The sequence below is a fragment of the Equus przewalskii genome, chromosome 10, assembly GCF_037783145.1.
Source record: "Equus przewalskii isolate Varuska chromosome 10, EquPr2, whole genome shotgun sequence".
In the NCBI taxonomy this organism is placed as follows: Eukaryota; Metazoa; Chordata; class Mammalia; order Perissodactyla; family Equidae; genus Equus; species Equus przewalskii.
In genome coordinates, this window is record NC_091840.1 from 16,960,897 (window position 1) to 16,977,004 (window position 16,108).

A 16,108-nucleotide genomic window follows, 5' to 3' on the forward strand; every position below is an offset into this window, starting at 1 on the left:
TATATCCTACGTGGGTTAATTACTAGGTTTTATTTACATTGATCCATGTGGAATCATTGCTGTAATTTTTTTGAGTAAAAAATATAGATGTACGTTTTGATTTTATGGTATAATTGTATATATTTAAAGTGTATATGTTGTTCTGATATATGCATACATTATGAAACAATTACTACAATCGAGGTAATTAATTATCTATCACCCGACATAGCTATCATTTTTTTGGTGTGTGTGGTGAGAACACTTAAGATCTACTCTCTTAGCAAATTTCAAGTACACAATGGAGTATTTTTAACTATAGTTACCATGCTTTAATTAGATCTCCAGGGCTTATTCATCCTGCATAACTGAAACTTTGTACCCTTTAATGGACATCTTCTCATTTCCCCAACCCTTAGCCCCTGGTACCCACTATTCTACTCTCTGCTTTTATGAGTTTGACTTTTTTGGATTCCATATAAAAGTGAGACCATGAAGTATTTGTCTTTCTGTCTCCGGCTTATTTTATTAGCATAATGTCCTCCAGGTTCATCCATGTTGTTGCAAATGCTGGATTGCCTTCTATTTTTTTTATTTTTTTTTTTGAGGAAGATTAGCCCTGAGCTAACATCTGCTGCCAATCCTCCTCTTTTTGCTGAGGAAGACTGGCCCCGAGTTAACATCCATGCCCATCTTCCTCCACTTTTTTATATGTGGGATGCCTACCACAGCATGGCTTGCCAAGCGGTGCCATGTCCGCACCTGGGATCCGAACCGGCGAACCCCAGGCAGCCAAAGTGGAACACACAAACTTAACGGCTGCACCACCAGGCCAGCCCCCCTTTGCCCACTTTTTAATTGAGTTATTTGTTTTTTTGCTGTTGAGTTGTATGAGTTCCTTACATATTTTGGATATTAACCCCTTATCAGATATATGATTTGCAAATATTTTTTTCTTGTACAGTGGGTTGCCTTTTCATTTTGTTGTTTCCTTAGTTGCATAGAAGCTTATTAATTTGATGTAGTCCCACATGTCTTTTTTGCTTTTCTTGCCTATGCTCTTGGGCTTACCCAAAAAATCATTGCCCAGACCAACGTCATGAAGCTTTTTCCCTATGTTTTCCCTAGGAGTTTTACGATTTCATATCTTATGTTTAAGTCTTTAATCCATTTTGAGTTGATTTTTGTATACAGTGTAAGATAAGGGTCCAATTTTACTCTTCTGCATGTGGATATCCAGTTTTCCTAAACCCATTTATTGAAGAGACTATGCATTTCCATTGAGTGCTCTTGGCACCCTTGTTGAAGAGCAGTTGACCATAAACGTGTAGATTTTTTCTGGGCTCTCTATTCTGTTCTACTGGTCTATATGTCTGTTTTTATGCCACCTGGGCTCTCTATTCTGCTCAATGGTCTAGATGTCTGTTTTTACACTATATGTCTGTTTTGATTACAGTATCTTTGTAATGTATTTTGAAATCAGGAATGATTTGTTTTTGACTTCACAGATTCTTTCTTCTTCTTGATCAATTCTGCTGTTGAAGCTGCTGCATTTTTCACTTCAATAATTGTATTCTTCAGCTCCAGAATTTCTGTTTGGTTCTTTTTATGATTTCTCTTTGTTGAACTTCTTGTTTTGCTAATGTATTGATTTCGTTGAGTTGTCTGTTTTCTGATAACTTGCAGAGCTACCTTAAAAGAATTATTTTAAATTCTTTGCAGGTAATTCATAGATCTCCTTTCCTTTGTGGTGGGTTATTGGAAATGTTCCTTTGGTAGGGTCAAGTTTCCTTGAATTTTCATGTTCTTTAAAGTCTTGCATTAAGGTTTTTATATTTGAAGAAGCAGTCCCCTTCTCCAGGCTTTGGAAGAGAAAAACCTTTACCACTCAGCCTGGCTAGAGATTCTGTGGGGTTCTCAGAACTTTTCTATTCCACTCTTCTCGTTCCATCTTACAGGAGAAGTCTTAGGATTGTACGCTTTCTCTTGATCTTGCAAAGCCAGGCCAGGTGTTGAAAGCCTCTTGTTTATTTTTCCCAGGGCAGTGCCCTGAGTGTTCAAGGTTATACACTTTCTCCCAATCCGGCAGAGTCAATCTAGCTGTCTGTGTGTGCTCATACATGATCTGCCATCTGCAGGGGCATACATGGGGTGAGGATGGAGTGCTGGGGGCACAAATGGGCTACTTGGGTGGAGTCTGAAGACGATGCACCCTCAAGGTTTATGGGTGGGTCTCTTTGTGGAGTCCACAAGCTGGTTATCTGCAGCCCTTTGTTGAGTTGCTGTGATCCCAGACCTCTTTTCCCTGCTCCTATCTAGCCCTAGATTATTCAGCTGTGCCAACTGCCTTAGAGTTTTGTGTGGGGTGAGAAAAAAGTGGGCCTCTTGGCAAGCAATCTGCACAGTTGGGGAAGCTGGGCACTCACTATGCTCTCACTTTCCACCATGAGAGACATGGTGAGCTGAGGGGGTCTCTCGGCACTGAATTGTGCAGTCTGAGAGGAGGGGTCTTGCAAGTAAAATGAAATTTTTCTTATTCTCTTAAATCTGTCTAATTTCAGATTTTTTGCTCCAATGGAGTACTGACACTTCTCCTCTGGACTCCAAGGTTCCCCTAAAGGTACTCTCATCCATGGGTGGTTGTCAAAATTGGTGTTTCTGTGTAAGAATGGAGGCTGAAAACTCCTATTCTACCATCCTACTATCATCACCTCTATTATCCATTTTGAGATGATTTTTGTGAAAAGTGTAAGGTCTGTGTCTAGATTAACTTTTTTTGCACGTGGATGTCTAGTTGTTCCAGCACCATTTGTCGATACGACTATCTTAGCTCCACGGTATTGCCTTTGCTTCTTTGTCAAAGATCAGTTGACTTTATTTATGTGGGTCTGTATCTGGGCTTTCTATTCTGTTCCATTGATCTATTTGTCTATTCTTTTGCCAAAACCACACTGTCTTGATTACTGTAATAAGAAATCATTATAGTAAGTTTTGAAGTCAGGATGTGTCAGTCTTACACTTTTGTTTTTCTCCTTCAGTATTGTGTTGGCTATTCTCAGTCTTTGCTTCTCCATATAAATTTTAAAATCAGTTTGTCAATAACCACAAAATAACTTACCGGGATTTTGATTGGGATTACTACACTGAATCTATAGATCAAGTTGGGAAGAACTGACATGTTAACAATATTGAGTTTTGCTGTACATGAACATGGAATGTCTTTCTATTTATTTAGTTCTTCTTTGATTTCATTCATCAGAGTTTTGTATAGATCTTGTGCATATTTTGATAGATTTACACCTAAGTCTCTCATTTTTTTGGCTGCTAACGTAAATGGTATTATGTTTTTAATATGAAATTCCACTTGTCCATTTCTGGTATATAGGAAAGCAATTGACTTTTGTATATTAACTTTGTATCCTGCACCCTTGCTATAATTGCTTTAGTTTCAGGAATTGTTTTGGTCAATTCTTTCCAACCTTCTACATAGAAAATCATGTCATCTGTCCCCTGCTTGATTTTTAATGATTCTATTAACTATATAAAAAAAATATGCCCTCTTGTACTTCAAATGAAGGAGTAAAGTTACAAATTGATGATGTCCTTAAACCTATCTCATCAGGAATGGAAAGAAGAGGTTTTCCTGATTTGCAAAAAAACCCAATTGTTTCAGTGATATAACAAATAACTGAAGTCTAATATTGTTTATGAGTCCCAAGGGCCCAGACTGTGTTTTTAAAATATATTTTCCCACTAAAAGAAACCAAGTCCTTTGGGGAAATGGCTGATTCCAGTTTTGGAATCATCTGAGCCAAGAAGAACTTACGCCTGATAGCAGGAATGCAGGAAGGAAGCTATTAAAGATTACTAGGATTATGCCAAAAGGATCTGAAGCCAACTTGAAGAAGGCCATGTTGACGAAAGATGCACAATTTGAGCTTCAATAAAGATAACTGCAATAGGCTGAAATCTATAAAATGTCTAAATCCATTAATTCATAATGACACTTTCAAAAACCAAATTAATCAACATTAGAATATAGTAGGAAGCTATTATTTTGAAAACTGGTAAATAAAGAGGGAATTAAGAATTTATTTATGTTCCCTGTATAAATGGTAACACTGGATAACAAACTGTAGTTGAGGGAAGCAACTGGTAATAAATAAAAAAGGAATGATGGAATAAGAATATCACCATTTTGTAACTCCCAAGGAAGTAACAGATATCTAGACATTGATCATCATCGGCTGCAAACATTACAGACAGAGACAATCAGAATTTGTGATTCATGATGAAAGAATATGGTCTTACCAAAAGAACTTAAACTGAGTCTGATCAAGACACTTGATTTTGCCAATTTGCAGGAAATTCAGATGACAGGGAAGCATGTTGAACTGTACCATATATATGTAATGACAAGATCCAGACAGTGGAAATTCTACAGGTCAAATTTTCCAGTTCTATGATAGATAAATTATACGGAAAAGAAAGAGACAGAGGTAAAACTTAAAGACTAAGAGAAACTAAAAAAATCAAATAAATAAAAATGAGCAAGATTAAAATATTATATTAGGGATGCACACTTGGTTGATAAAGCTATAAAGAAATGCAGTGAAGTAACTACTATATAGTGAGGGTAGTGATTACTCTTGGGAGATGGAGTGTACTGTGACTGTAACAGGACATACGGAGGGGCTTCTAGTATGGAAAAGTTCTATTTCTTAATCTGGGAGGTGGTTTGAAGAGTGTTCACCTTATAATAATTTGTTTTGTATGGCTTCTATATCTGTATTAAATTTTACAATTAAAGTGATAATTAAGGAAAAGTAAATGGACAAAATACTACAATTAAAAGAAAAATATTTTCAGAGTGGATACAGAAAAACAAGACCCCAAGTAAAAACTGTTTACAAAAAGCGGACTAAACAGAAAGATTCAGATAGGATGAAAAAGTTATACCATGCAAACACTAATGAGAAAGTTGTGTGGTGTTATTGAAATTAGACAAAGTATACTTAGGGCAAGAAGTATTATGAAAGAAAAAAGGGTCTTTTATCATAACACAAGGATCAATTTGATGGAAAGATATAACAATCTTAAATTTGTATGCACTTAATAATGTATTTTCATATATATATAAAAAGCAAAAGTTGACAGGAATAAAATAAACTTTAGTCTAATCCACAGTCACATGTTTGGAGATTTTAACACACTTTTCTCACTAAGTCATTAAATAACCAGACCCCCCACCCACCCAAAAACAAGTAACATTATAAAAGACTTCAGCAATATGATTAACCAACTTGACCTAATTGACATATATAGAACACATATTCTTTTCAAGTGCATATGACAAAGATGCCAAAGTGGAACATATTTTTGGCCACGGAACAAGTCTCAACAAATTTTAAAGGATTAAAATATATAGTGACTATTTTCTGAGACTGTAAAATTAAATCAGAACGCAATAACAAAAACATAATGAGAATATGATCAAATGTTTGGAAATTAAGCAACACATCTAAATGATACATAGGTTAAAATAGAAATTACAATGGAAATTGGAAAACTTTTGGCTTAATGATAAGGAAAACATGAGGTTAAATTTGGGGGATTTCGCTAAAGCAGTGTTTAGAGGAAAATGTAAAGTTTTACCCACAAATACTAAGAAAGAAGAAAGTCTGGAAAATCAACAATATAAGCCAAAACTTCTCAAACATTTTGGTCACAGGATCCCTTTACACTCTTAGAGGCTTTTGAAGACTCCAAAAGCTTCTGATTATATCATATGATAGGTCATAAAACAAGTATTAGTGAGATTTAAAGGACTGAAATCATGCAAAGTATGTTTTCTGACCACAATAGAAGTAAATTAGAAATGGACAACCAAAGGAAATCTGAGAAATTCACAAATATTTGGAAATCAAACAGATTTCAAAATAATCCATGGGTCAAAGAAGAAATTACAAGAGAAATTAGAAAGTATTTTGATCTGAATGAAAATAAAATGTATGGGATTCAGCAAAGGTGGTCCTTAGAGGAAAATTTATAGCTTTAAATAACTATGTAAGAAAAGCAGAGAGATCTTAAATCAATAATTAAGCCTTTCCCTTAGTCTAGAAGAGTAAGAGCAAACCAAACAAAGGCAAGCATAAGGAAGGAAATAATAAAGATTAGAATGAATATTAAGAAACAGAAAACAGAAAAATGATAGAGAAAACCAATAAAACCAACAGTGGGCTCTTTGAAAAGATTGACAAATCCTTAGCTAGCCCAACCAAGAAAAAAGAGAGAAGACACAGACAACTAAAATTAGGAATGAAAGAGGATAACACCACTGACCTTACAGTAATTAAAAGGCTATTAAGGGAATATTATGAAGAACTTTATGCCAGAAATTTAACAACATACACGAAATAGACAGATTCTGGAAAGGACACAAATTGCCAAAACTGAATCAAGAAGAAACAGAAAATCTGGATAGTCCTATAACAAATAAGAAAATTGATTAAGTATCAGAAATCTTCTCAGTAAAAAAGGCCTAGGCCCTGATAGCTTCACTGGTGAATTATTTCAAGTATTTAAAGAAATAATATCAATCCTACACAAACTCTTTCAGAAAACAGATGTGGAGAGAACACCAATTCATTCTATGAAGCCACTGCTACACCAATATCAAAGCTAGACAAAGACATCACAAGACAAAAAAACTACAGTGGTGATGCCTTATAATGAAACTGGGAAGGAATGAGTTTTAGGAGGAAAATCAAGAGCTCAGATTTAGACAAATTAAGTTACAGATCATTTGAACTATCCAAGTGGAGATTGAAAATACCTATTAGATAAACCACCTAGAGATCCAAGGAGAGTTTTAGGTTAAGAATATATATCAGTGATTCATTATCACACAAATATAACTTAGAGATAAGAAAGTAGATAAGATCACTTAGGGAACCTCATTCTAAGCCTTGAGGTAGTTCTGCATTTTGAGAGAAGGTCCAGAAAAGCAGAAGAAGGGAAGTCTAGAGAGGGAGAAAGAAATCCTAAGTAGTTATAATCAGATTTACATGTAAGTGGATCACTCTGTCCACTTATGCAGAGTGGAGTTAAAAGTAACAAAATTATAGGCAGAGAGAGTTATCTAGCAGTCCAAGCAAAGAGGAAAAGAAATAGAAATAAGGGCAGTGATACAGGACTAAAGAGTAGAAATGGATTTAAGAAACACTTAGGAGTTTAAAATAGGCAATGTAAGGTAATTAATCAAATATAGGGTTTGGTCGGGGCAATGAGATAGGAAAAAGGATCAGTTTAAGAAGATGCTGAGTATTTAAGACTAAGAAAATTATGTTTGAACAGCCATTTGGGGTGACTGAATATAAATGTCTTACAAGATTTAGGATAAAATAGTTTGAAGATCAGGGGAAAAGACTGGAAAGAACACAAAATTTGGAAGTCTTCAGCAAACAGATGACGGTTAAAAGTGGGAGTTCGGAGCTGGCTCCGTGGCCAAGTGGTTAAGTTCGTGCGCTCCACTGCAGCGGCCCAGGGTTTGGATCCTGGGCGCGGACATGGCACCGCTCGTGAGGCCACGTTGAGGCGGTGTCCCACATCCCACAACTAGAAGGACCTGCAACTAAGATATACAACTGTGTACAGGGGGAGTTTGGGGAGATAAAGCAGAAAAAAAAAAAAAAAAGATTGGCAACAGTTGTTAGCTCAGGTGCCAATCTTTAAAAAAAATAAAAAATTAAAAAAATAAAAGTTTGAACTTTAAAAAAAATTTAAAAAATAAAAAAAATAAAAGTGGGAGTTCATAAAATCACTCAGGGAGAGCATGTAAAATAAAAGGAGCAAATGGTTCAGGGTTGGATTAGTTAAGGAATGAAGGGTTAGCAAGGATATGGTCACTTTTAAACTTAATCCATACAATTTTTATTCTACATTCCAACTACTTTCCCCAGACAAATATCCTGGCTTCTCTGTAAGTAACACTTGGTATCAACAAGGAAACATATTGATAACTTTAAATTTTAAAAAATGAGACAGCATTTCTTTTTACTTTAGGAATAAGTTCTATTCTAAGATACTCAGATTTCCTTTTAGCATCAAATAATTCTTATTTCAAAAATTCTCATATGTTATTTCACAAGCAAAGCTCTGCAAAAAGATTCAGTAATAACTACAGTGCTTACCATTAACTGGTAGGTTATCTGTTAGACTTTTAATCTCCTCTTCTGTGAGCTTGCTTCCCATCTTTTCTAGAACAGTATTGATTTTACATCTTTCAACTTTCCCTCCTTAGGAAAGAGACATAAAGAATAAGAAAAATTATTAAAATATGAGAAATACATTAAATATTAGAAATATATTAATGCTCTGTGTTACTATTTACTAAAAATGTTTTACTATTAAAATGAAACAAGGATAAGAAATAATATATTTTTCAGTACTATTTATGCTGCTTTTAAACATGAGTACCAAACTTTATTTTAATATTGTATTAAAGAACCTTAAACTTTGCCTTGGTGAAACTTTGGTCAAGAAATAATTTATGAAGGAGTTTTGCAACTTAAGCTAAAGACAACTAATCAAATTTATAGTAGGGAAGGGTTTTGAGAAAATTCTCAGTTGCCAGAAAATTTGTACTGGTTTCCAATGGAACTTTGAAATTATCCTACACCTGGTTTATCCATGCTGTGAAAACAGTTTATGAACATGGATTTTTTGGTGAATATTTTAAATAGAAAGCTATTTGTATTAGTAAAAACCAATATATAATAACTACTTGGGATGATATCTAAGAGGACTTTGGCTAGAAATACTCTGAAGTTGAAGCAAGAGCTGGAGCTGGGAGTGAATGGAGAGGAAAATTTATTATTAAAATCATAAAACAAGAGCCCCAGAAACCAGCAAAGGTATATAGATGGGGAAATAGGACTACAGAAAGACTGAGAAATCAAGATTCTGGCTGTCATTGCCCCATTTTCAATGTGACACTCCATTTAGTTGATAAAAACTAAAGTTGTTATAAAGTGGGCAGCACCATGGACAACTTCCACATTAAATTTAAAAATCATCCTGCTGCCGCTCTTCCCAAGGGCCTAGGAGAGCCAGGCAGCATTCTTCCTGTGGCAGGAGACTCTCTCAATAGGCGCCAAGTGGCAGGGCTTCTAAGCCTTTTTCATTCTTCTTATGCTCTTTTTTTTTTTTTTTTTTTTTTTGGACTAAGGAAGAAGGAAGAGGGAAAGCAAAAGAAAAAATAAAAAAGACCCTAGCCACAACTTGTGTCTTTGCCTACATAGTTTTCCTTAACTGGATCTCACTAAAAATACATTCTATTTAGAAGAACTGTAACAAACATTAACTTATGGATTTAATTCTATCAGAAGATCATGTCCAATCTTTCTGACAACAGGCAGAAACTACTTTTTGTTTTCTTTGCTTTAATTAATTCTCAGAATAGCTACCTATCACTCTCTTATTTTGTTGGATCTACCTAGAATTCAAATTATACTTTGAGGGTTAAGTTCTGAAAATGATAAGAGAATGTGGAACCTCCTACAAAGATTTAAAAACTCCAGACATTACACAGTAAAACATTTAAAACGAATGAAGCTAAACTTAAAAATCATTCATAGAAGAGTAGCTTGATTAAAACTCTAATTATATAAATTTAAACCTTAAATCTTGAGTTACTTGTTACTCACCTTTAAAAGACTTCACATCATCCAACAATCTATTTTCACAGATCTTCCCAGCAGCTACAATGCAAAGCACAATTTACATCAAATAAAATATGATGTAGATGTTCATAAAAATGTACATATATTCCATAATTTCAGGAAGAATTATTTATTTGCTGAATAATTATGTTCTTTTCTCCTTTTCCAGTTCAAGACATACAGAGAGGAAATGAGAACTATTTCAGCATGAAAAATTAGGTGATTTTAAACACCCAAGACACCTGTCCATAAGCTCTGCTATACTGATAATCCTTTGTTTCTTCTTTGACCTCTTCCACCCAATCCTTTTGAATCTGTCATCCCATCAATTTCTTTCATTTTCTTTATGATAGTTTTATCATTGGCTAGAAGGGACCATATATGTGTTTATTCTCTGATGGCCTGATTTATGGCTAAAAAGAGCAAAAGGGTATCTGTAACTTAAAACTTAGTTCTAATTGTTTTAAGTATTTTTTTAAATGCTAAACAGAGATGTTTAAAAACTTCTCCCATAGTCTCATAAAACTAAGCTCTCAAGAAGGCAACAGAGGCACGTCTGAGGCTTACCATCAACTGGCAGCATTTTTAGCAGCTCCATTTGTTCTTTATCTGTTAGCTCAATACCCATGTTGCTCAGAAAGTCTGGTAGATACTGCACATCAATCTTTTGTCCTTTGAAAAAATGGAAATGTTATCATTTAAGAATTTTGTAAGGGGCCGACCCAGTGGCGTAGTGGTTAAGTTTGGTGTGCTCCACTTCAGCTGCTGGGGTTCGTAGGTTGGATCCTGGGTGCGGACACACACCACTCATCAAGCCATGCTCTGGCAGCAACCCACATACAAAATAGAGGAAGACTGGCCTGGAGCCATCTAGCACAAATGTTAGCTCAGGGCCAATCTTCCTCAAGCAAAAAGAGGAAGATTGGCAATGGGTGTTAGCTCAGGGCCAATCTTCCTAACCAAAAAAAGAAAGAAAAAAGTAAAATAAATAATAATTTCAAATAACAATTTAATAATTTTGTAGAATAACTATTTCAAATAATGATTTAAGAAACACAAGTTTCTTCTTGATTTGAACAAGTTCAAATGCATAATAAGATATATCCATCTATACAGAACCAAAAAAGGATCACGTTTCAAATTTATTTAAAAATGCTGAAAAGTGTGATCCCCTAATATTAGGACAGGTCAAGGTAGAGAATTTTACTTTACATTTTACTTGAATAAACTGTCTGGTTAATTAAGATTTCAGAATCAATTCATTTATACATCTTACCAGAGTCCAGTGGATTTAATTTTTTTTCTGAATTATGTGCTTTGTTCCTTGTATTGACAGTAAAAACTCCTTATCTTATTGTTACTTGATCTATTCTGTTTTGAGAGTCTTTAAATAATATATACATTTTTAATTTTATTTACAACCTGCATCTTTATTTAGTAGTATCTGAATTTATTTATTTTTTATTTTTAAAGATTTTTATTTTTTTCTTTTTTCTCCCCAAAGCCCCCCAGTACATAGTTGTATATTCTTCATTGTGGGTCCTTCTAGTTGTGGCATGTGGGACGCTGCCTCAGCGTGGTTTGATGAGCAGTGCCATGTCGACGCCCAGGATTCGAACCAACGAAATACTGGGCCGCCTGCAGCGGAGCGTGCGAACTTAACCACTCGGCCAGGGGCCAGCCCCTTTAAATAATATTAAAATGAGTGATATTGTGAGTAAAAAACAGTCTCCAGAAAGCTTACAAATTGTTAGTAAGTTATAGACATTAACCACTATTTATAAAGGCAAACTAGTATGGTAGAAGCAAGTGTTTCATCACGAAAGGTTAAATAAAACCAAAATTTACAAATCAAGAATAGAATAGTACGAAAATATTATTGACTTAAGAAAATATACTTCTGCATAAAACCTGGGTGTCTTAACTCTATAGTAACTTCCCACTCACCTGTAAAAGCTTTTAATCCATCCCACAACTTTCTTATCTCAACTTTCTCATCTGCTGCAAGAAAAAATACAAATCATAAAAAGAAATAGACCAGCACATGCTTCAGTGTTCCCTCATTTAGAAACAGGTACAACGATGTCTGCTAGTCACACATCTTTCATGAATATTGTGAAATGAGAAAAAAGTAGTATCCTTGGATTGATTTAACCCCTTTGGAAGAATTCAAAGAACTGATTATGATTCATGTGTACTATTTATGAAAATAAAGCAATATTTCTTTGCACTCAAAAAAAGAGAAATACAACATAAGACTTAGAAATAACGTGAGACAGGATAAACTTCCAACAACATGTGTATACTACAGAGTGTTCCCTACTTTACCCTCTGCATGAGAATATATCAGACTAAATAAGTGAAGTATGGAAAAGAACAATTTCAACAACCTAGTTGTGATTTAATTCTGTAAGAAACGAAGCCAACACCAGTCAAGGGATAAAATTTGAAGATCACCTCTTTTCAAGGGTATACTTTTAAGCTTTAAGACACTGAAGAACTTTTATTGCTTAGATCAAGCCACTACAACAGGATTTAAATTTGGTATATCCTATAGTCATATTTCAACTTGGATTTTAGTAATTATCTTATCTAATGAGCTCTCACTCAGAGTTTCTCTTTATTTTAACAAACCCAGACAGAATATTTTTACCTCTTTTTGGGTTGAAAAATTACTAATTGCTTTGAAGTCAATTTCTTCACATTAGGGATTTTTTAGGGTTATCATACCATGCAGACACTATTAGATTTTTATACAAAAATATTTCCAATTTAACATTTTTTAAAAATTTTGTTTAGTTCATTATAGATTCTTATATACTTGTAAGAAAAAAATTAGTTATGCCTTGGACATTTCACCCAGTTTTCCTCAACAATAAAACTTGTAAAACTATAACATAATTATATAAATATAACATCACAAATAGAATATTGACATTGACACAATCCACCAGTCTTATTCAGATTTCTCTAGTTTTACTTGTACTCATTTGTATGTCTGTGTGTCTATTAAGCTCAATACAATTTTATCACTTTTGTAGGTTCATGGATCCACTACCACAGTCAAGATACACAACAGCTCCAATATCACAAGGATCCCTTGTGTTGCCCTTTTATGACCGGTACTTCCCTGCTGCATCCACTCTCCATCTGACCCCCTATTCCTAAGTGACAATCATTAATATACCCAGTATTTAAAAAATTTTGTCATTTCAAAAACATTATGTAAATGGAATCATACAGTATGTAACCTTTGAGATTGGCCCTTTTTGCTTAACATAAGGCTCTGCAGATTCATCCAAGTTATTGCATGTGTCAATAGTTCATTTATTTTTATTGATAAATAGTATTCCATAGTATGTAGGTGCCACAGTTTATTAAATCATTCACCTGTTGAAGACTATCTGGACTGATTCCAGCTTTTTGCTCTTATGTTCATGCTTAGGTTTTTGTGTGAACCCAAGTTTTCATTTCTCTGGGATAAATGCCCAAAGAAGCAATTGCTGGATCATATGGCAATTGTGTATTTTGTTTTTTGAGAAACTGCCAAACTGTTTTACAGAGTGGCTGTACCACTTTACATTCCTATCAGCAAATATGAGTGATCCACTTTCTCTAGCATTTTCATCAGCATTTGATGTTGTCACTAGTTTTTATTTTAGCTATTCTGATAGGTGTGTAGTAGTATCTAATTGTGATATTAATTTGCATTTGCATGATGGCTAATGACATTGAGTATCTTTCCATGTGCTTATTCTCCATCTTTATGTCCTCTTTGATGACATGTGTTTTCATATCTGCCCCACACCATTTTCTAATTGGATTCTTTGTATTTCATATTGTTGAGTTGTGAGGGTTCTTTATGTATCACAGATGCTAGTCCTTTGTTGGATACGTGCTTTGCAAATATTTTTCTCCCAGTCTTCAGTTTGTCTTTTCATCCTGTTCACATGGGCTTTCACAGAGTTAAAGTTTCTAATTTTGATGAGATCTAATTCGTCAACTTTTCCCCATAATATATGGTTTTAGTGTAATATATATTTTTAAAATTAATTTATTTGTGACTTGGTAACAAGTATACACTCATTAGATTAGCTAGAATTGGCAAAATGCAAACACATTTACTTATACACTATTATTGTAAGGGATATAGATCAACAAAAACTGGGATACTGCTGATGGAAATATAAATTGCAATTTGAGATTATATTTGTAAAATTAATTACTGGCCTACCCTATGACCCAGTAATTCTAGAGGTGTATACTCCTATGTATATATACCTACAGAAACTCTTTGACATGTGCTCCAGGAGGCATACACAAGATTGGTTTTGGCAGGACTGTTTGTAATAGTGAAAAACTGGAAATAATTTAAATGTCCATTGATGGTGAGAGGTATAAATAAATCATTGTATACTTACACAATAGAATATTATATAGCAATGAAAAGTATTACCATAGTTGTATGCAACAACACAGATGAGTCTTAGAAACATAATAATTGAGGAAATAACAAGATCCAGAACACTTGTCACATACTATAAGATAATATTTATAAAGCTCACAAAGCAAGCAAATTTATTTAGGAACACATACGTACATGATCAAACTAAATTATTTTTTAAAGCAAGGGAATTATAAACACAACGTTTAGCATAGTGGTTACTTTGCAAGTGGATGGCAGAGGGATGAGATGGGGGAAGAGTACATATGTAGGTATAAGTTCGTGGCAACGTTCTAATGCTTAGGCTGTGTAGTGGAATCATGGCTTTTTATCTATTAATGCTTTATAATTTATCTATGTATGTATAATAAAACAATTTTCTGTTTCAAAATATTATATTTTAAAACATAATAAAGGAATAATTACTTTCGAAATAATATAGACTATTGAAAATAAATGGATACCTCTACAAAAATATATTCTGGAAATATTATATATTTTATACCAGGGTACAGTAGTAATCAATGGCAAAAATTAAATAACATGGCATATGAGTAGAATGAGCAGGTTTAAATAAGCACTTTAGCCTAAGGAATTTTCCCAGGTTAGTATTCATTGTTTTCCTCATTTGTGATGGAATTACCTTGTGATTCAATGCACTTCAAAGTGTGTCTCTAGCCCAGTACGAGACTATTGAAGCCCAGGAATATAGCCCTTGGATCATGGAGCTTGATCCAGAAGAAGGGAATCATGCAGCTTCATAGAGAGAACATGCCATGCATGCTGGCCTGAATCTCTCATTGTCCTTGACCTTATGATAGGTATCAGGTTCTGTTATAGCTTATGGCAAAGAAATGTGCACCAAACTTGTCATTCTTTCCTGTTCCTTTTTTGTCTTCTTGTCTCATGGTAATTGACTGGATGAAGTGGGATTAGTAGTAGTGGAAATCATCATTTTAACAGATAGTTGAAGTCATTTAAATCATTCTTCACTCTTAGCATTCTTTCTTTCTCATTCTCATTTTCTGTATATATTTTTCTCTAACTTTATTTCATTGTATTTTCACTCTTCTGTCTTCTGATTTGTTTTCTTTCCTCCAACTTTTCCTGATCTGATAGTGGACCTGAACAAATTCCCTTCTCTACTTAGGGTTCAAGTGAAACAAACTGCATCATGAACTGATGAAAATGATATGAAAGACATAATTAGCTATTCATTATCTTCTGGATTCTTTTATACTTTTTTCAAAATGCTTACCTATGCCAAATAAATATTTTAATGGGTTGATTGATGCATATGGAAAACCCCAGATCAATCTGAGTAGCTTAAAAATATCTTTAATGCTCACCACCAGTGGGCAGGTTGCGTTTCAGATCCTTAATTTCTTCTTCTGTGAGGTTTAATCCCATGTCCCCCAAAACTGCGTCCAGTTTATTCACATCAATGACCCCTCCTTGGGAAATGAGAGGAATATGAGCAAAATCTGATGTATTCAAAGCTCCTAATTTCTGTATATTAAGGTTATTTTCAGCGTGAATATCAAGGCTTCATAGTACAAAGAGGGTCAATAATGGAGTTAAAAACAGAACTTTCTTAGTTAGTGTGATGACAGGTTTACAAAGCATAAATTTTAAAAGGGTTTGAGTCACTATTTAACAATTCATAGAGGGATCTGGCAGAAAAAGTGATGAGGTAGGAGAACACAGCTTCCCTGTCTCCCCATAAAGATCAACGATTGGACAGAAATCCATGAATAAAAACAGCTCTGGAAGATCTCTAGAGTTTACTTACAAAGTTTTAGCAACACAGTGGAACCAAAAGACCCAGAATAATTGCACAAGAAGAGAAGACAGACAACTTCATTTTACCCGCATCATTCCATCCCACAAGCTGGCGTTGTTCAGTACCAAGTAACTTCTCAGCTAGAAAGAATTCCTCACAAGGAAAGACCTAAGTGAGTGA

At 34.3% G+C, this 16,108-nt stretch overlaps 1 protein-coding gene across 1 annotated transcript in view; it reads right to left on the reverse strand.

Moving 5' to 3' along the window:
• The window catches only part of EFCAB3 (EF-hand calcium binding domain 3), a 494,329-nt gene that overhangs the window by 271,001 nt on the left and 207,220 nt on the right, over positions 1 to 16,108 (reverse strand). The window contains exons 52-56 of the mRNA XM_070561747.1: positions 15,495 to 15,599; positions 11,649 to 11,702; positions 10,269 to 10,373; positions 9,687 to 9,740; positions 8,172 to 8,276 (exon numbers count right to left, since the gene is read on the reverse strand). Of these exons, the coding sequence (XP_070417848.1) occupies positions 8,172 to 8,276; positions 9,687 to 9,740; positions 10,269 to 10,373; positions 11,649 to 11,702; positions 15,495 to 15,599 (423 nt within the window). The remainder of the gene's footprint in view (positions 1 to 8,171; positions 8,277 to 9,686; positions 9,741 to 10,268; positions 10,374 to 11,648; positions 11,703 to 15,494; positions 15,600 to 16,108) is intronic.